The following is a 21259-nucleotide window of genomic DNA, read 5'->3' on the forward strand; positions in this document are numbered from 1 at the left end:
TGAAATCACCCTCCTTTCCAGGAAATAGGGTTTTAAAAAGTTAGTTCCATTTTATGCACAAAATTAATCACTTGATTTTATTCTTAGATATTTCAAGCTCTACATGATTCTATCTGTATATTACCACGGTCCTCTCCCAGTAAATGGGCTTGAATCAGATGGCGCCTCAATGCCATGATGCAGGTACTGACTGGCAGACTTGGTTACAAGAGTTCATTAGAATGGAGAAGGGTGCTAACAACACATTTAGGCGTGCTCTCTACTCGGCACACAGGTTCTTTGGTCTCTCCCATTTTGTACTCTCTCACTCCAGAACATTTTCCCCTGTTTCTTCTATTACAATTATACATTTGATGGCCCCACTTGCTTTCTGCTTTCCCATCAACATAAGTGGATCCCCATACCTGTGATAGCACATGGCGGTAGCTTGACAAAGGCTCGCATTAGTCTTGCTTATCAGCGCAGCTCTTTTAAAATCCTGTAACAGTTTTGTAAATTTTTGTTAATTCTGCAAAACTATATTTTGTGCTTTCTTAAACTTCTAACTTTGATTCTACCATGAATACACTTAACACAAGCATTAAAATACATAAAACTTAATGTTTTCCTTTTAATAGCACATCTGGTGAGAATGGACGGAGCAGAGGAAACCATAACTGTAAACCTCACTGCAAATAATGGGCTACTGTCTCTGTTCTTCCTGGCTCTGCCCTACTGTGTGTAATGAGGTGTCTCATTTCATTTCTTTATATTGTTTTTCCCCAGAGGACCACCAGAGACCTCCCCATCTAGACAGAAATGGAGAGTCACCTAAAGAGAACTTGGTGTTAGGTGGCCATGGGACAAACAGGACCCCAGGCCCAGGGAAAGGGCACTGACTGGGTATATGCGTGGATTAGCTAAGGCTCCTCCAACCTTTGGGATTCGCACCTCTGGGGAGAAGTATATCCTTTTATCCAGAGATCCTAGAAGCCTCCTGAAAGGAAGCAATGGAAACTCTAACCCCGAGATGTGGAGTTAGGGAAGTCAGCTGGGACAGGCCTGAACGGCCCTGAGGAAGAGACTGTTTAAGAGAATTAAAAGTATTGAGTCTATCTTACTTCCCTCAAATGTAGGATCCCTAGTTACCCACTCATATTTAAGTATGAGGCACTAAAATCCAGAATGGTAGTTTTGAGTACTTGAACATCTCTTTTGCACTAACCTTAACCTTGCGGAATTACACCTTTTAAATATTTTTTAACTGTTTTCCTGGTAGGTTTTCAAGAGGACAAAGAGATAAATAAATGTTCTCAGTCCAACAGCTTAATTATTAACATTCTAACCAATGCCAATCTAAATGCTGCTCTCAGCTCCCTGGTCAGGGCGTTCCTATGAAGGTTATACCACTTTCACTTAACTAATATGTTTTCAGCACTCATCCAACTTGACCTCTCAGTTAATTGATCATTCCACTAAAAATGTTTCCCTGGGCACATGTTAAGACTCTGCTCTCTCTTTGTTCTTTATCTAGCCCTCTCATTATTCAGTCTTATATTTCTTCATTATTTCTTCCTCAACTTGCATCTTTTTTCTTAATTTAATATTTCAAATTAAATTATTTGAGCTTACATAATGAAAAATTCTTGTGTGTGTGTGCTTTTGATTAGTGCTTGCAGGGTGTATTTTTCCAGCCTTTTACCTATCTATATTACTATATTTAAAGTGTGTTTCTTGAAACCAAAATAACAGTTGGAGCTTTTAAAAAATTCTAACCTGACATTCTCACTATTTTAATTGGTGTATTTTGACCATTTCCATTTAATGTAACTATTGATATGGCTGGATTTGGGTCTACCACTTTATTATTTGTTTTCCTCTGGTCTCTTCTGATTTCTGTCCCTTTGTTTTCCCTTTCTGGGCTCATTTGGATTATTTTAATTTTTTAAATATTCCATTTTATTTAATCTACTGTCTTCTTGACTGGGGGAGTCACATTTGAACAGAAACCTGAAATGAAAGGAGGACATGAGCCACACACAGGTCAGGAGGAAGACTGTTCTACGCAGAGGAAATAGCTTGTGTGAGGTCACTAAGTCAGGAAAAGAGCCTGGCATCTCCAAGGAACAGCAGAAGGCCAGAGAGAAAAGAAGAACCTTAGACAATGAAGTCAGATCAGTGAGCATCAGTCAGATCAGATAGCATCTTGGTTGGCCGTAGTCAAGAGTTCAGATTTTATTCTAAGTGTGTTGGGAAGCCATTGGAGGGTTTTGACTAGAGGAATAACTTGATCCATTCTGCGTTTTAGAAAGTCTCTCTGGCTGCTGTGTGGAAAACAGCATGTACAGGGACAAGAGCAGCATAGAGGCCGGCTGGGAAGCTACTACTGTGGTCCAGGGGAGAGATGATTGAGGCTTGAATTAGGAGGAAATTAGTGGCAAAAAATGAGAAATGACTCAATTCAAAATATGCTTTGATGGTAGAGCTGACTGGACTTGCTTGTAAGTTAGGTGGAGTATGAGTAAAGAAAGGGGTCCAAGACAGATTCCCACCAGACCCTGAGCACCTCAGGGACTGGAAATCTGTCTTTTTTTTCTCTGTCTTCAATGCCAATCCCAGTACCTTGCCTAGGCTGAAAGAACTGAGAAACCTTATTCTAGGCAATTCACACTATGATGTGATTTAGAATCAAATGAGACCTGAATTCAAATCTTGCCTTAGTACTTTCTGGCTGAAGGACTTTATTTAACCTCTTTTGACTATCAGTTTCCTCATCTGTAAATTATAATTATATATAATGCAGCACTGTTGAGAACCTGGTGTGTAGTAACTATACAATAAATAGAGTTAGTGTTGTTAAGTACTAAATAAACATTTACTCAGGAGGTAACATTGGCCCTGCATTTAATGTCACAGGCCCTGCTCAGGTTTTTTGTTCCCAACCCCCATTTTCCTTGCTTTCTCCACCCCAACACTGTTGCCCGGAGTTCCATAGCTTTCCTTCCCACTCCAAACAAAGTTCTTTAGCTTCCACTATCTGAGGGAGTTCTGAATGGTGTATCTCAAAACAAAATTGAAAAGGAGTTCAACCCTGAGAATTTCATTTCATCATAGTGTGAATTGCCTAGAATAAGGTTTCTCAGACCCTTCGTTAATAATAAGTAATTCTGTGGGGCAGAATCTCAAAAGATGACTCCAGAAGTAGAAAAATAATAATACAAAACATCATTAGAGGTGAAAAAAAGTAGAAAACACTCCAGTATATAATATTCTGTTGTGGTTCCTCAGAAACAAAGAAACAAAATTATCATTTACCTGCAAACTTCAAATTGCCATTTAAGTTTTGCCTTGTATCTCTTAATCTTAGTTTCAAAGGTAACTCAAAATAGACAATACCAATAAGATAAAAATGAGAGGGTAAATTTTGTTTAATTATTCTATGTAGACATACATCTTAAGCCACCTGCTTCTTTTTGACATATTGCATATGCTATCATCTGTTGCAGTTCTGAACACCTATTTCCAGTAAGTTAAAAGCCTGTTCCTCCTAGCCTATTTTGAGCAGCTATTTTCTGCCTGAAGCAAAACAAACAGATTTATTTTGATGTATTTTCAACTAGGGAACAAGGAAAACTGTGAATGAGCAAGAGTTAGCACCAAGCAGCAAAACAAATGATACATAAATCATTTTATTTGCCAAATAATTGACTTGTGTGTGTAGTCAAAATAGTCCCTTGGGGGAGGTGACAGTCATGATAGTTCATCAAATAAGCAACTTTTTAAATAACATATTGGCTATTTACCTATAGTCAAAGTAAAAATACACAATTTTTGTAAATAGTCCATTATTCATTCAAAGTACTTCAATACAGTTCTTGCAAAATTGAGTTTTTGCTCATTAATATTGCCACTGGTGTCAAAAAAACTTGTTCACTAGTTTTCAGAAGTGAACATACAAAATCAAGTGCGTTCATTTTTTACAAGTAAACAGGAAGGTTTACCTCTAATGCAAAACTATACTGCTCTAGTTCTACATAGATGAGTCCACGATTAATGAAGGTATTTAATGTCACAGTTTCTCCAGCATCAAGAAGAAGCACAATTCCATAATCTCTTAATGCCTAAAAATAATAATAATAATCACTTACAACCTAGAGCCAGTTCTTTAGACCTTACTATATTGGCCAGGAACAAATGTGTTTATGCCCAAACTAGGACCTCACAGTTAGTTCTTTAATGTGACTTATAATTTATGGCCAAAAATAATCATTTCTTAGATTTAAAGGGTTCCTGTTGGGTAAATGACAGAATTTCCAGAATCTCCTGCCTAGCTTTAGTCCATTTACATACCAATGGATGTGTCAGAGACTCCGGTGCTTTCGGAACAAGGAGTGGAGAGAAAATGACCATTCTCTCTTCCCTTCCGTTCCTGGTATGTAATTGGTCTGGTGTCTGCCAGTCACCAAGGACCCACCCATGGAGTTCCTCCTGGAGTGGGCAGGCAAGGGGAAGAGGGAGTGGTCTCCATGGCCAGAGGGGACTGACTGAGCTGGGCCCGGCTGGGAAATACGAGCAAGCTGTGAGCAATAAAAACGGTTTCTTCCAACCTGCCCTTTTGCTTGCCTTACTTCAGTTTCACCAGATTCACAGGGGAATTTGTTCTGGGAAGGGAACCCCGTTACTTCCGGATCTACAGTTCCCTTAACTGAATATTATGCAAACTGCTACATTTTAATAAGTTGTGCACACCGTGCTTGCATTTCACTTGTTATTTGTGGATCATCCTAAGCATTTTTATTGTGTATGAGTTGGAAGGGAGGATGCAGCGACCTTTCCCCACACAGTAGTTTCACTCTTGACATTAAAGCAGAGCACTTGCTACCTTTTGAAATATAATTTCTTTTTAGTGTTTTATTGTTTTCCTCACTGAAACCTAAGTTTTAGGGAGGAAGAGCTTACTGATTTTGCTCACCAAAGTAAAATCAGTAACTAGCACATAATAAGCATCTGATAAATTTTTGTCAAATGAAATCATGAATTGATGAAAATGGATCTTAATAAAACCAACAAATAAGCAGTTGTACAATTCCTTCAAAATATTTTGATAGTTATACTTGGTTTTCTTAAGACATTCCTCTAAGCTGAGAGTTAATCAACCAGAGGGCCTTTCTTTGTTACTTTTTTCTTTTTCATTCACTGAATAAACAGGTTTTAATGGTCATTTACTCTGCACCAGGTACTTGGAGCATCCCAGATTTGGGTTGAAACTGAAGCTCTTAACTCATTTTCCTACTGAACGTTTTGCCCAAAAGAGCCAGATAGTTTCATCAGAAAAGGCCAAATCTTATATGCCAATAGCAAACACACTAACTGAACATGCAAATAAATACTATTTTATTATTTGTTATTGGCTCTCCTCTAGTGTTTCATGATTAGGCATGCAAATGTCAGTTAAAGATCTTATCAATACATTGTAGCATAATTATAAATAAATATTGCCAGGGCTGTAAAAATAATTCATAATACTTGCAAAATAAAACTGAACTTAACTGTTGACAATTTTTCTTTCACAGAATCACAAAATATAACTAACACTGGTAAGATATTTTAGAGACCCACTAAGCAGCTGAATACATAACACAAAAGGTAACAAAAGCTGGGAAAAGAGATTTTATGAAAGCCAATAAGCAGATTTGTATCATGCCTCTGCTAGTGTATTAGTTTTTCAGTCTTGGGAAAGTTACTTAACACTAAGCCTCAGTGTCCCCATCTGAAAAATTGGGATATTAATAATTCATGATATTGTTGCAAAAAACCACTTAAAAATATTTTGATTTTATGTTGGTAAAGCATTTAGCCCAATGCCTGTCATACAGTAAACCCTCACTAAGTGGTAACTTTTACTATTTTTATTAGGAACCAAAATTCACCTTTTCCTAGTTTTTATGGTACCATATCTTGGGAGAATGCCTACATGTATTTTCTGCAGAAAGATACTTGGGTTTTCTCAGTTTAGTGATGGCAGGAATGCTGAGAAACTGGTAGAAGTAGACAAAAAGGGAGGAGGTGACACTGTTAAATGACATTGGGCATGCTGGAGGTCAGATGGTTTTACAAAGCCACCTCAAGACTATTAACCAGAAGCAAACAACCCTGTGAACACCAGTACAGGTCTCTACTCCCTGTGTGATTTGAACGCATTTCTAACCTCTCCCTACTTCCATTTCCTCATCTATAAAATGAGTTGATTGGACAAAATGTGCTGGGCTCATGGCAGCTACAAAATCACCAATATGTTACCGTTCTAGTTAGGTCTTATTTAGACAGTTTTCATTTTCCTTATTCAGAGAGCACTGCCTCTGTTACATATCAGAGATAACAAAAATGGGAGTTCCCTGCCCCCACCCAGCCCATTGTTTGCCACTGAAGAGTTACCCAGAAAAGGCAGGAGTGCTGGTGGGAAAGGAGTTTCAAAGAGACCTGCTGTGCAGGTTACTCTGATAAAAGATCCTTTAATTAGCTCTTAGAATCTTAACAACACCGTCGTTAAAAAGTAGGTTTTCATTTGTCAACAATTCTGGAGGAAACCTGATAGTCTGGTTACCAGGAATTCTATAACCTATAAGGTAGGAATGATGTTTCTCACTACTTCCCTTCTATAGAAAATAGATTTCTAAATATATAAATGTTTTAAACTTTTAATTGTCCACCTTCCAAGGAGAATGCGGAGGCATTTCCACACAGAACAGCAGAAATGTGGGGGCTTTTCTTACTAAAAGATGTAGTCCTTTAAAGGAATGCTTCATTAACTGTGGAAGTGAATAGAGACAATGAGGGGCAGATAAGTGGACAAAAGAGAAAGAGAAGCAAGAGGAGGGGACAGAACACTAACGGGACCACAGACCAGCTGGCCAGTGAGAAATCTTAATTGGAAAAGGACCAAATCAACAAGGTTAGGGAAGAGAGAGGGGTAAGACTAGATAATATAAAAGAAGGCTTGCCCAGGCAGAAGCTGATCAGACAATAGAGAAAAAGGTTCACTGCAGCTATGAGACCTTCAAATCACACAGGCAATACTTGCCCCTGGTCCTCAGAGCTAGGAACCATCCCTCTAAACTCCCTACTGTGCTTGTGGTCTGAGCACTGTACAAAAACACCTCAACAAACTGTTCTAGCTAATGTTGAGATTTTGAAGCAACAATATCACTAGTGCTTAAAAATTCTGCACTCAATGTACAAGTAGTAACATTTACTCGAAATAAAACATTTACTTATATAAGCATTGTAAAATTAATTTTCCTTTTTGCAATACCGAGATTGCAAAAGAAAATTTGGTGAACACTAACAAAGAAATTGATATTCCTTGAAATAGTTCTTTGGTGTCTCAAGTTTTGTGTGTTTTTATTTCCACAGGCATTATTTTTCAAAATCATAACAGAAATAAAAAAATACTTTACACATGCTTTAAATGAGAAGTATAAAAGAAAATACACAATTACATGTTGTGCTTTAACGTGTTGTTTACAAAATGGTCATCTTACCATTTGAAGTTCACTTATCTTTGTATAACATAATGCTCTGTTATAAAATGCTATATAACTGTTTTTATCCATGTTGATAGCTGTTGTTAAATCTACAATCGCTAGCTTATAAGTCTACAAAGAAAAAAACAATTATGTGAGAAGGGTTAATCATAATGGGCTGAAATTTAATGGTGAAATAAATTCTTGATACTAACAGAATTTTTGAAACACTCATTTAACCATTCTGCACATTATCCATGAAATTAAGACAATCAAGCTAATCTTTCCCAGAGTTAATTGAGAAAATATCTTGGTAGGAAGTAGTATTATAATTTTCTTAACTGCAAATAAAATTTAACATATAAATAACTTTAATTTAGATTATTATCTTATTGCCAATGTTGCTATACAGCAAGGAGAAAATTCTACTTCTTACTGGTAAAAGAAAAGCAAGCTATATCCATCCAGCAAACATTTTCCAAAGCATGCTTACTTCTGTCACTCATACTATCATATTACATAATCATCGTGCTTTCTACACATGTTCGCTTTTACTTCCTCTTAAGACTTTTCTGATATCTTAGATCATCCATTTCTGTAGATAGTAATTTTCATGGAATTAATATAATGCAAGGTCTTACCTTTTTGCTTTAAGGCATTATTTGCAAAATATTTCATATGAAACAGCTACAAAGAAAGGTCAGAAAAGAAAAGTAGGGAGAAACAAACTATTTCATGAAGTATCAGATATTAATGGTGCTGCTCACACTCTTTGACCTAGTAATTTTCTTAGGAATCAATCATAAACTCAAACAATGATTTTGTTCTGAATGTGTATGAGTATTATTTAAAATAAGAAGGTAGGAAAAAATTTAAAATAACCCAAATGTCCAACAAAAATTGGTTAAAAATAAACAATAGTGGAATATTATGCAGTCATTAAAAATGGTATCTTCAAAAACTGAGTGCTAGAAGTAGGGCATAATGCAAGTTCCATAAGTAACAGAATCCCAGTTTTGAAAAATATTTATGTAATATGTTATCAGAAAAAAAACAAGACTAAAAGCAAATACACCAAAATGCTCTCAGAAATTTGCATTTGATGGTGAAATGCATAATAGGTGATTTTACTCTTCTCCTTTATTCTCCTCTGTATTCTCCAAGTTCTCTACAATGAATATATACTTTCTTAATAAAAATAAATAATAAGCAATATTTAAAATGTAAATGTCAAAACCAAATACCACTGTTTTGTGAAAAATTATTACTTGAAGTGCCTTTTGATGTACCACGAAGAGTAATTCTGTGTAGTTCTACCTTCACACCACAGGGATTGATTCCCTCCTCACAGGGAAACAAGGAAGTGAATCCCTACTCAGCACCTGCTCACCCCCCCACTCTGAAACCGCAGTTGCCAAAGCAGGAAATCCACCCCACCTTGCTGCAGTATTTCAGAACTCCTCTGCAGATGTGGGCACACACGCTCTGAGGGAAGATTTTGATGGCTTCATTACAGTTCAAGATTGCTTTGGAGTATCTGCCTTTTGAACCAAAGAAGGCCACTCGGCTTAAATATGCCTTTTCAGGGAAAGAGAGGAAGAAAGCAGGAATGGGATACTTTAGTAAAAGCATCAATGCTCCCAAAAATATAGTAATTTGAACAAATCTATGCCACCCAAAGATGGTAGAAACAGTCTATTTTTTCCACTCTCTTACTAGAAAAAATTGCAAACATGCAGAATACGTGAAAGAACTGTACAATGAACATCCATATGCCTACCGCCTGGTGTCAATAATTAATATTATGCAATATTTGTTATATCTATTTTTCCTGTTTTTTTCTATTTGAAAATAAGTTGTAGACATCATAATACTTCACCTCAAGTCTTCCATTATGCATCTCCGGTGAAGAAGACATTCCCTTACAAGGGAAAATGGAAGTTCCATGGCCAGGATTCTCACCTGATCCTAATCTTGCCCACCAATATGTGAGATGAAGTAATACTTAGCTTACTGCACAGGTGCATACTTGTATACCCATTGGCAGTAAGCTGTTCACCACCAGTATTGCTTTAAGAAGAGTTCTTCCCTGTGCTAGCATCAGGAGGGAGAGGAGATGGAGCCAGGAGTGGAGGCAGTGCCTGGGGAGCAGAGGCAGGAGCCAGGGCAGAGACTGAGACAGGCTTGTTGCTTATAGATAACGAGGTGACCGCAGTGAGAATAAATCTTGGTATGAGCTCCTTCTTATCTCCAGCATTCTGTTGTCACTATTCAGTCTCACCAAATCCATAGTGAACTTGCCCAGAGCTGGGAACCCCCTCTTCCTGGAGCTACACTTTACATAACCACATTACCATTATTATCTAAGAGAGGAAACAGTATTTCCCTGAAATCATCCAATATTTAGTCATATTCAAATTTCATAGACTTTTGAGGCCAGGATCCAATCAAGCTTCACCTATTTACTGTTGTCTCTATAGTCTCTTAAAAGGCAGAAATAAATGTAATAGCAAAACAAGAGTAAATAAAATTAATAAAAAATACATAAAATTACCATTACTAAGAGGTACTTTAAAGTATTAACAAGATTTTTATATGTGACACTTCACAAAGTACCTTTACATATATAATATCCCTTTTGGAAATCATAAAATTTTTAGTTCAAGGGGAAAAACAGATATATGGCTTATCAAAACACAGCTGAAAAGTAGGTATCTGTAATTGATTGTTGCTAACTAAAAGCAATGACGTATAAAGGATTTAATTTTGCAAACTTGACATACTCTCCAGATCACTGAAATTGTTCATTTAAATACCTGGTAATGTTTTGGATCAAGGGTAATTGCATGGTTAAAATCCAAGATGGAGCTCTCTTTGTGGAGTTTTACTTTACAAAGCCCACGCTGATAAAAGCTTTCTGCAAAATCAGGATTTGCTTTCACAGCTTTTGTAAAAGAATCAAAAGCCTAGAAGAGTATATTGTTAAAAAGCAAGTCACTTAATGAGTAGAATATATTACTTTAAAATGTTAATAAATACAGTATATAACTATTGTTGAAAAGTGTTGACTCCTTTTTGTGCTTATTTTAAATACATTTTTCCCAGTGAAACTTGTGGAGAAAAAAACTAATATTTATGAACAATATTGTTATTGTTTGCAGTTCTCTTAGTCCCAGTCTAATCCCGACTAATGTCTACATAATCCATGTTGTTAGATTACAATACTTTGGAAGGTGTCATTTTAATCATTACTCTTCAAACTGTGTTTCCTCAAAGAAATCACAACCAGTACATTTATTTTCCATGAGAACCCAAGAACCATAGCAGATACATAGTTATGAAACTTCAGAACAATGAAACTCCAAACTTGTTCCCAACATTGTAAAGCAAAGCTAGGTTTGTTCTGGTTGTTCAAAAGGGCTGAAAACATAGAAAAGATTTGTAACTAATCTCATTTTATTTGAATTCTTAATGAAACAACTGATCAAGTGCAACTCTTTCTCAAAGTGATGGAGACACATGTTTCAGACACTGTCCACCACTGTAAAAATAGGACTGGAATGGTATGTGTGTGTGTGTGTGTGTGTGTGTGTGTATGTAGAAATGGGCTTGTGGAATATCCAACATTAGCCATTGGAAAATATCACTTTACATACTTATGAAATTGTTTATAATTTTGAAATGGAGAATTATGTAAAATAGCCAACTTCTGTAAAAATAGCCAAATATGTAAATAAATAATAATTGAATCAACTGGTTTTCAATGAATCTGTCCACCTTAATAACCAGTTTCAATCTGATACGATGCTCATTCATCAATAAGAGAAATCAAACAATGTCCTAATCATTTTCTATTTATTCTAAATTACATTGAAGCCCTCAATTTAAGGTACTTATAATTTAATAAATTCATATTGGTGTGGTGAAATTATTTTGCTATAGTAAATTCTCACAATTAGATTTATTGTATTGGTGGGAAACATACATTAGTCTTGGGAATATTGTTGACAAGCATTAAATAAAATGTGTCGAATAAATAAAACAATGTGGTAGGATTACAGGGTGCAGACCGACTATAAGAGGCCAAGGTTTATAAGAAACTTTGGGCGTGTGTAGGTAGCCTTCAGAAATAGAACGGAATGAAACCAATCAATTTCTAAAACCACAAATAACCTATGTTCCTAAATGCACAAAATACCATTTGAAAGTTGCCTTCTTCCATGTAACAAAGACCCAAGTTATACAGACAGTTTGCGGCAGCCGCTACGGCATTTGGTCCTTTATCAGAATGAGAAAAGACATCCAAGGCCTTTTTAAACATCCTCACCGCTTCCTATAATGATTAAAAAAAAAAAAATGTGGGAGGGAATGTTTCTACCACTTACGTAACATGACATACACAGCCGTTATTGCTAGAAGGCTAGGAGAGGGCCCAGGCAGAGAGTCTGATCCAGTCCCACCCAGCTGCCTACCTTAAAGCAGGCTTGTGCCCATGGACTTTTGGAACTATACTTTCTAAATTCTAAAGGCTATTTGTTGGTAGTCTTAAATCAGACTTAAATTTATAGATTAGTTTATGAACAATTTCCTGTAATTTTCCTGAAGGGAATTCTGGGCAGCTATTAGGTAGTAAAAGATCTACCGTGATAATATCTGATGTGGTTTTAATTTATTATTAAATTAATTTTGTCCTGCTGTGCTTTTATTGGAGTTCCATTGACACCAGAAAATAAACTAACACCAAAATCACTCATTTAAACCATTTAGCTAAAATATTTGGAACTCATTAATGAAAAGAATTCTATTTTCCACATAGAATTTCATTATTAGCTAATCTATGAATAGGAACCTACATACACTGCAGATAAGAGAATAAATTGGTACAACCCTATGGAACAATGTGTCATTTTCTTGAAAGTTAAACATTCATATTCTCTGCGTACCACCAATTCCACTGCAGGAATATGTCTTGGAAAACTACTCCACATACTAACAGAAGGCATGAAAAAGAATATTTATAGCAGCCCTACTTTTAGGAGAAAACAACAAAGAAAAGGTAACAACCCTAATGTTAATTAACAGATGAATCAATAAATAAGTGGTATAATTTCATTTTGTAAAAAAGCATGTAAGCAGTCACCATAAAGCACAGTATATGAAATTTTCATTAATAGATTTAATAAACATTACTCGAGACTGTTCACCTTGTTTCTCTTGGCCTTCATTTGGGCTTTTGCTAATAGAGTATATATGGTGATGTCAGGCTGATTCAAAGTGATCCCATCCAAGATCTGAATGGCTTTGTCATGGTTTTCACAAAATGAATAAATGAGAGCTTGCTGTACAGGACTCAGTTCAGTGAGACCTAAAAGGAGAGGAAAGTTTATCAATACCTTTGCCAAGTATCTGGCATATAATTACAGTAAGGAAGTCCAGCAATTCAATAACCTATCTTTGTAATAGGAATTAACAAATCAATATGATACTAATTTCTATTTTCTATAAACAAACAGTAAGACATTCCAATTACAAAAAAAAGCTTGGTACTTTGTGTAAACTTGGTATTTCTTATAATCTCAGAAAATTCATCATGTTATGAGGCATTTTACTAGTTGATTATGTATATGTAAAGCTGAAGTTTTAAAGTTCAAAATCTAACTTTGACTTTCAGGTGAACCTTTAATGCTGTTATATATACATGTGTATATATATATGTATATATAACTATTGAGAGTAGTATAAAAACTTTAAGAGGTATTTCTTCTTAAACTAAGACAATTATAATTTTTACATTAATTATATTTACCTTTGTTCATTTCTGCTACTTGATAAATAGTGAACTTCGCAAGATCGTAACACTTCATCAGAAGAAGATATTGTCCTCTGGAAGAAATAATACTTTTTAACTTCTAAGCAGTTAAAAATAATTTTTCAAAAAAAGTTTTATATGACTAGTCATTTAAAATTTTACAATTACAATACATGCCTCATTCTTACATAGCTAAGATTAAAAACAATGTAAAAATAATAAACATTTAATGTAGTATAGATAGACCAATTAGCATGGAGACGTGATGAGAAAGCAATTTAGGAAACATAGCTGAAAAAAAAAAAGCTCAAAGCTCTTTGCAGTATGTGTATTTAATGTGTTATACTCTGTTGCTGAGAAACTGAAAGATAAAACACAGCTCAAGGGATGTAAAAGAGGGATAGTATTTACATAAATTGCTAAAATGTGGTTTATGTGTTAATGACAAAGCAAGCTCTTATCAGAAAGCATTGTTCTAGTCTATTTTCCCATGCCTGATTAGTCCATTCCTATGACAGTGATTATAAAATATTTTAATTAGCGGTAAATCATAACTTGCAGTGGGCCCCCTTCATAGAAAGCTTTACTGCATTTGAAATTACAATTCAATATGTCATTTTGTTTTAGCTGAGGTTTATGTTTGGTATCTTTGTGGATATAATGAAAAACATAAAAATATGTTACCTTACTTTCATGAGATACTTGATGACAGTATAACCAGTAATCTAGAGAGGCTTCAAATAATGTAAACACTAAACAGTCATGTTTTAATGGAAGGATAGAGCAAAGGGAAGGATCTGGTTATCCTATATTATAAATAATCTTAAAGTTTAACAAAAAACAATAACTCTATCTGACTTGCTGGTTGAGAGGTGGCCATTACTGGGAGATTAAATGTAAAATGAGGAGCTTGGAAGGATTGGGAGAGAGCTAAAGATCCAAAGAGCTAGCTCAGATGCTAAGTTATCCCAAGAATTCCATTTCTATGCTCGTACCTTATTATATATAATTGGATTCCATCTGGCTGGAGGTGGATAGCACAAGATATCTCTCTTACTGCCCTTTTCAATTTATGCAACTGTTGAATGATAAACAGAAACTTAGTTCATAATAATATTGATTTCTTCCTTTCTAATGTTTATTCATTCCCCTCCCACACTTCAGTACAGAAATTATGTAGGAACATCTCCCAGTATACATTTTTTCATAAGAATCATCAAAGCAAATAGGATAGAGGTTAAAAGACAGTTTATGATGCAATGCTTGGTTACATTTAATTTTGAAGAATGAGTACACATACCCACATATGTATAATTTTACATAAATGTGGCTATTTTATTTATGTGATTGTTCTTCTGGTTTGTTTTTCCCTATTGTTTAGATTTTCAGTTTTTTCCCCTCAACCGTAACACCTTTTCCATCAGACTTTGCTCATGTCAATAAACTACCATACAAGGGATGGTAAAATAAAAAGTAAAAGTCAATTCCACTTAAAAATAAAGGAGGAAAAACAGTCTTGTACTTAATAAGTGAATGAATTAATCAAGATACAATGAGGGAAAAGGGTACCTGTTTAAAATCAATGTATAATAGAAATAAACAGATTCTTTCCTAAATACTGGTCACAGCAGCATAAACAGCATTTGTACAAATTTGGGGGAGAATCCTAGTATCACTGGGAATATTACAAAAAGAAAGCTACACAGTCCCCAGCAAAATGAATCCAGGACAGCCAATGACTCCTCTTTGATGCTGACATGGTGATACAAAGAGGACAATGCACAAATCTGATCTGTGCATGGAAGTAGGAAGGACATGGGAAATGGGAAGAACAGTTTGGAGGAAATGCTGGAGTCAAAAGAGGGAATCCTAAAGGAGGGTGTTTGACATGTGTTAAATAAACTTGAGAATTCCTATGGAAATTCAGGCATGCTTCTCATGCTGACCCTACTCATGTAGGTGCACTTAATAAACCATTTAGTCATATGTCTGCACTGTTCTGCCTGTTCCAACCATGCATATCCATCCTGTTTTGGAAAGATGGAGGCTTACTCTCTGATCTTCACAAACTTTGCTGGGTTGGACTTCTCCAGGCACCCTTAGATTTGATTCTCCTTGGAGGCTGAACCCCTACACAGCAGGCATATGTATTTTTCTACATACATACACAAGGTGTTATTTGTACTTATTTATGTGAGATCATAATGTTCATACTTTAAAGTATTTTCTGAATCTGGCTTTTCTTATTTAACAATATCTCCTGGAAATCCCTCCAAGTCAACTGGAATACTTCTAATTATTCTTTTTATTGACAACATAATATTCTATGGTTTGGATTCAACACAATTTATTCAAGCATCACTGTAGAGAGACTTTAGCCTCCTCAAAACAATGAGTCTTTGAATATATGTTCTTATGCCCTGATGTCATGCTGGTGCTTTGGTCTCTAAATACGCTCAGAGGAAAGTCCAGCTTCCCCAGAAGCCCTCAGCTCCATCAACAGCAAGGTAAGTGAAAGAACCACACACCACAAGTATGTCCATTTCTTCCCTAACAGGGGTCAAAGTAGACTTTCCCTAGGGACAGTGGTAAACCTGCCTGGGTCTTCTACCTCTATCATGAGGAAAGTAAGGATTTTGAATGGGACTCTTGCCACACTGGGTTCTAAGATGTAGACAGAGACTCTAGCCAACTTTCAGTGGACAAGCAGTTTGAGCAAGAAATAAACTTTGTTGTTTTAATATGGCTATTTTGAAGTGTTTTTGTTTTTTGTTTGTCTGTGTGTGTATGTCTGTGTGTTTTACCACAGTACAACCTAGCCTATCCTGACAGAAACCAGCATGAGCAGAGGACTTGTAAGTGCCACGGGCAGAAAGGTAATTAACAAGGGCTCTTCTAGGCCATAGGCTTTTGCAGGATTTAGTTTTTATCCTGAGTGCAAAGGGAAGCTATTAAAGGATTTTGGACAAGGAAGTGAAATGTTTTAACAGGATCACTGTAGCTGTTGTGTTGGAAATCCACAAAAAAGGAGTAAAGAACAGAAGCAAAAAGACCAAAAGGCTACTACAGTAAATCTGGTGAGAAATGAGAGTGTCTTGGATAGGCCGATGGAGCAGTGGAAAGGGATGTCTATTTCAAAAGGCAGAGGCAATGGTTAACAGGCTTTGTCCCTGGGAAACCAGATCTGACTGGAGTTAGGGAGGATTTTTACTATTTGTTGTACTGCCTGATTTTGTTACACTAAGGATGTATTACATTTATTAAAAATCTAAATAACTTAAAAAACCTAAACAAATGGTAGGATTTGTTTTCTTCTTAGGGCTGAATAATATTCCATTGTGTATATGTACCACATCTTCTTTATCCATTCATCTACTGATGGACACTTAGGTTGCTCCCATTTCTTGGCTATTGTAAATAGTGCTGCGATAAACATGGGGGTGCATATGTCTTTTTGAATCTGAGAACTTGTATTCTTTGGGTAAATTCCTAGAAGTGGAATCGCTGGGTCAAATGGTATTTCTATTTTTAGTTTTTTGAGGAACCTCCATATTGCTTTCCACAATGGTTGAACATGGATGGTGCTAGAGGGTATTATACTCAGTGAAATAAGCCAGGTGGAGAAAGACAAGTACCAAATGATTTCCCTCATTTGTGGAGTATAACAATGAAGCAAAACTGAAGGAACAAAATAGCAACAGACTCACAGACTCCAAGAAGGGACTAGTGGTACTAAAGGGGAGGGGTATGGGAGGGAGTGTGGGGAGGGAGAAGGGGATTGTGGGGTATCATGATTAGTGCACATGGTGAGTGTGGTGTCACAGGGAAGTCAGTGTAGCACAGAGAAGACAAGTAGGGACTCTGTGGCATCTTACTACACTGATGGACAGTGACTGCAATGAGGTATGGCCGGGGGGGACTTGATAATAAGGGTGAATGTAATAACCACATTGTTTTTCTTGTGAAACCTCCATAAGAGTGTATATCAATGATACCTTAATAAAAAAAAACCTAAACAAAATTGCAAGGGAAGTATGAATGAATAGGATCCCATTCTATGCACAGATCCCATTCTACAAACCCACTCACTCACTGAGACACACACTTACACACAAACAATAGATTCCAAAATGTAAACAGTAATTATCTCTAGAGAATGAAATTATGGATAGTTTTTAATTTATTCTTATTTGCATACATATATTACATGCAATAAATATATATTGCTTTTATAGTAAGGAAAAAACAGGTATTAATTAAAAAAAAGAAAATGAAAGACAAAAAATTTACACCTCATCAGTAGAGGCTTTACAGAATATCTGCTTAATATTTATTGCTTATAAATGCATTAGCTTCTGTAATTAGCTGAAAAAGAATACATTAATATATTTTAAATTATATTGAATAAATATCCAGAAAATAAAAAATTTTTTTAAGAATCAAAGTTCTAAAACTTTAAATACCTTATGATAGGTTTCTGCTCGACATACATAGCTTTGAATACATAAAGGATCAAGTCTAATAGCCTCAGAAAACTGCCGAATGGCTTCAACATAGTTATCCAAGTATAGCAGATGTATAAGGCCAATATTTATATAAGCCAAAATAACATTTCTAAAAAAATGGGAAAGTAAAATCTCATGAGGCGATTTGATTATTCTAAATGTTTTCCAATTATAAATGAACCTATGAAATACATCATCAGTATATATCCAGCATGGGTGGGGGTGGTTAATGTTTTATTGAAGCAAAATAAATTACTTAACTACTCTCTATTAAAAATTATCAACACCTTTATAAAATACTTAGAAGGGAATCAGCATCTGTAGAATTTGTGCTAGGAACAGAATTTCTGATTTCACCTAGACTCTTAGCAATACTTTATCCATCCTTGACTTAACTTTGACTTATCTTAAATTACAAGCTTAGTTTTCCTCAACTCAAAAGTTTCTGCCTCGGGCTATGTAATATTGCATGAGTAACAGGGAGAAACAGTAACATTATGGAAGTTTGAGATTAAAAATCCTCTCCCCATAGGTATTAACCCAGCTTATTTTTCAAATCAGATAAATGTTCTATCTTAGAGTCAAACAACTTTCAAAATAGAAATGACCTATTCAGGGCTTCTGTTTCAAAATGGGAAAACTATATCCTACATTCCAACTTAGTAGAAGTTCTGACCACCCTTTACCTAAGACACCTAAGTTCCTACTGCTAATTTTTTTGGTTTTTTGCAACTGTTTTCTTTCTCTTCCTGGCTCAAACATATTAAAAAGAAAATCACTGTGGCCATTATGGAGCCAAGCTCCATGACTTTCCTGAGTCAAGTTCAAAGTTTACCCTTGATAAGCTGAGTAAACAGTCTGTAGGTTTTGGCATAGAATTGCATGATTTGTTACTTTTTTAAAATTGAGATACAGTTGATAACACAGTATTATATTAGTTTCAAGTATACAATACAGTGATTCAACAGTTACACACATTTAAATCCTCACTCCAAACTAGTACAGTTACTGTCAACATAGAAAGATGTTACAGAATCATTGACTATATTCTCACATGATTTATTACTTTTTCTGACACCTTCCATTTTAAATGAATGCTTCATTGAAAAGTAGGGGAATTATTTAAATTCTACATTTTATAGCTTAGCTTTCTGACTAGTGTGTATAACTTTCAGTCTGTGTTTCTTCTTGAACCTATGTTCTAAATAGTATTGGCTTTTGCTTTTGCTTTACTAAGCAAAATGAAGTCAGTAATTCCAAATAGAGGGTTTCTTCTTATTGAGTTGTTTGTTATGCATAGAAATAATATATCACGTGGAATCTTTCGTCATTATTTTAAAACTTGATAACACTTTTCCATGAAGTCAACTTCAAAAGCTCTAATATAAGCACCCTCAAGCTGCTCCTAATAACTTTCTGTTGATTTTGTTATCCATGGATTTAATTCTCAAACCCATTCAATCACTAAAATTTGCAAAAGGATCTGAGGCAAACAGCTATAATGAACAGGTCTTATTTTTAAAGTAATCTTATTTTTAGAAGTATTTTAATTCTAGGATGACTTTACAATTGCCTCATTTTTATATGAGAGGGAAAGGCTTTTTCTTTCATTTTGTTTTTTTCTCGATTTTATACAGAAGTGAAACCAGTAAGAATGAGAAGGAAAACATACCTTTCTAGAGAAATAACAGTTTCAAAGTCACAAATTGCCAGCAACCAAAGTTTTAGATCTGCATAGAGTATGCCCCGGTGTAGAAAACAACCTAGATTCTCATAGCCGTCATTTATGAGAGCTTAAAAATAAAAACATATATCTTATCCAGGTTCTGAACAAATATATCTGAGTTGTATTTTGATCTTTACCTTTTCTATTGCTTATCAAGACATATCTACATTGAGAGTATTATTTGGTGGGTAAAACATAGTCACATGAAAATGTATTTGTCAATGAAGCAAAACTGAAGGAACAAAATAGCAGCAGACTCGGAGACTCCAAGAATGAACTATTGGTTACCAAAGAGGAGGGGTCTGGGAGGGCGGGTGGGGAGTGATGGAGAAGGGGATTGAGGGGTATTATGTTTAGTACACATGGTGTGGGGGATTACGCGGAGAAGAGTGTAGCACAGAGAAGGCACATAGTGGATCTGTGGCATCTTACTACACTGATGAACAGTTACTGCATTGGGGTATGGGTGGGGACTTGATAATATGGGTAAATGTAGTAACCACATTGTTTATCATGTGAAACCTTCATAAGAGTGTATATCAATCATACTTTAATAAAAATAAATAAAAAAAGAAAAAGAAAATGTATTTGTTTGTAAGTAACAGTGTGGCTATATGGTTCAGAGACTTACTAATGCTAGAAGAAATCCTAGTGGTAATCTAATACAGCCCACTCACTTTACAGATAAAGAGGTTAACGTGTAAAGGGGCTAGGTACATGGTTCACAGTCATGATGCAAGTCAGTGGTGAAGATGGGCCTAGAACCTAACTTCTGATTCGCTTCAGTGAATTATAGTCAGAAGGGCGCCACTGCCCTTCATATGGTTTTTATTATCAGGAAGACAGGAAGACATTGCTACTGGGCAAAGAACAGGCTCCAGGACAATTCCAGACTGGGGCAGACAATGGAGGTCAGGCTTCCACACATAAACCAGGAAAGGCAGCTCAAAGAGGCTACTCCAAAAAAAGCAGAACTTGGAGTTACGGCAGGTAACTTCCCTTTCCGTGTCCTAAACTACAGAAGCAGGGGCAAAAAACCCCTCCTCTCAGTATTCCAGGTGTGTGGCTCCCATTAGAAACCAATCTAGAGGCCAGCTCATGTCTCCTCACTTGTGGATTTCCTGTTCATTTTCAAAAACACACTAGTGAATTCGATAGGTTTTTGCAACGTTTGATCCGTGTCTTTTAAGCTTCTCAAGACTGTTCTCTGTAAGAAGGTAAAGTTTTGCCAAAAATGTGCACAATGGTCACAGTTTGGGTCACAAATATCACAGGACTATATTTTGGGAAGTAGACCTAGTGTAAGCAATGACCGCACGGATTACGTAAACAGTCGCATGAATGCAATCCGGCCGCGGAGTTCCCAGCGTGGGCTAGCAAGGGGAAAGGCAGCTGCACTTTTGGTAGTTGCTCGAGCCAAGTGGAGAAATTCTTCCTAAGGAAAAAAAATGGAATTGCTGAACCCCTCTGTGCCTCAGTTGTCTCCTCAGGGATGTTAATACTCCTCCATAGCATTGCTCAGAACACTAATTGAGACATTCCATATAAAGTGTTTAGAATGGTGTTTGGCAAGTAGTAAAATACCCAATAAATGGTCGATATTATTATTAGCTTAGAAAAATGTCTTGAGGGTTCTTTTCGATTGTGGAAGATAAAACTCCTTAGGCTAGCCTACATGAAAGGCTAGCCCAAAATGAGTCCAAAATGAAGTTGGTCT

The 21259-nt window shown here is 35.9% G+C and overlaps 1 protein-coding gene across 1 annotated transcript in view; it reads right to left on the reverse strand.

The window, feature by feature from the left end:
- The window catches only part of TTC6 (tetratricopeptide repeat domain 6), a 191878-nt gene that overhangs the window by 19214 nt on the left and 151405 nt on the right, over positions 1-21259 (reverse strand). Inside the window, exons 17-27 of the mRNA XM_057488491.1 lie at positions 19489-19609; positions 17775-17925; positions 14307-14389; positions 13309-13385; positions 12707-12867; positions 11701-11835; positions 10319-10468; positions 8940-9080; positions 7521-7634; positions 3981-4100; positions 405-478 (exon numbers count right to left, since the gene is read on the reverse strand). Coding sequence (XP_057344474.1) covers positions 405-478; positions 3981-4100; positions 7521-7634; positions 8940-9080; positions 10319-10468; positions 11701-11835; positions 12707-12867; positions 13309-13385; positions 14307-14389; positions 17775-17925; positions 19489-19609 — 1327 coding nt within the window. The remainder of the gene's footprint in view (positions 1-404; positions 479-3980; positions 4101-7520; positions 7635-8939; positions 9081-10318; positions 10469-11700; positions 11836-12706; positions 12868-13308; positions 13386-14306; positions 14390-17774; positions 17926-19488; positions 19610-21259) is intronic.

The sequence above is a fragment of the Manis pentadactyla genome, chromosome 11 (genome assembly GCF_030020395.1).
Source record: "Manis pentadactyla isolate mManPen7 chromosome 11, mManPen7.hap1, whole genome shotgun sequence".
NCBI lineage: Eukaryota > Metazoa > Chordata > Mammalia > Pholidota > Manidae > Manis > Manis pentadactyla.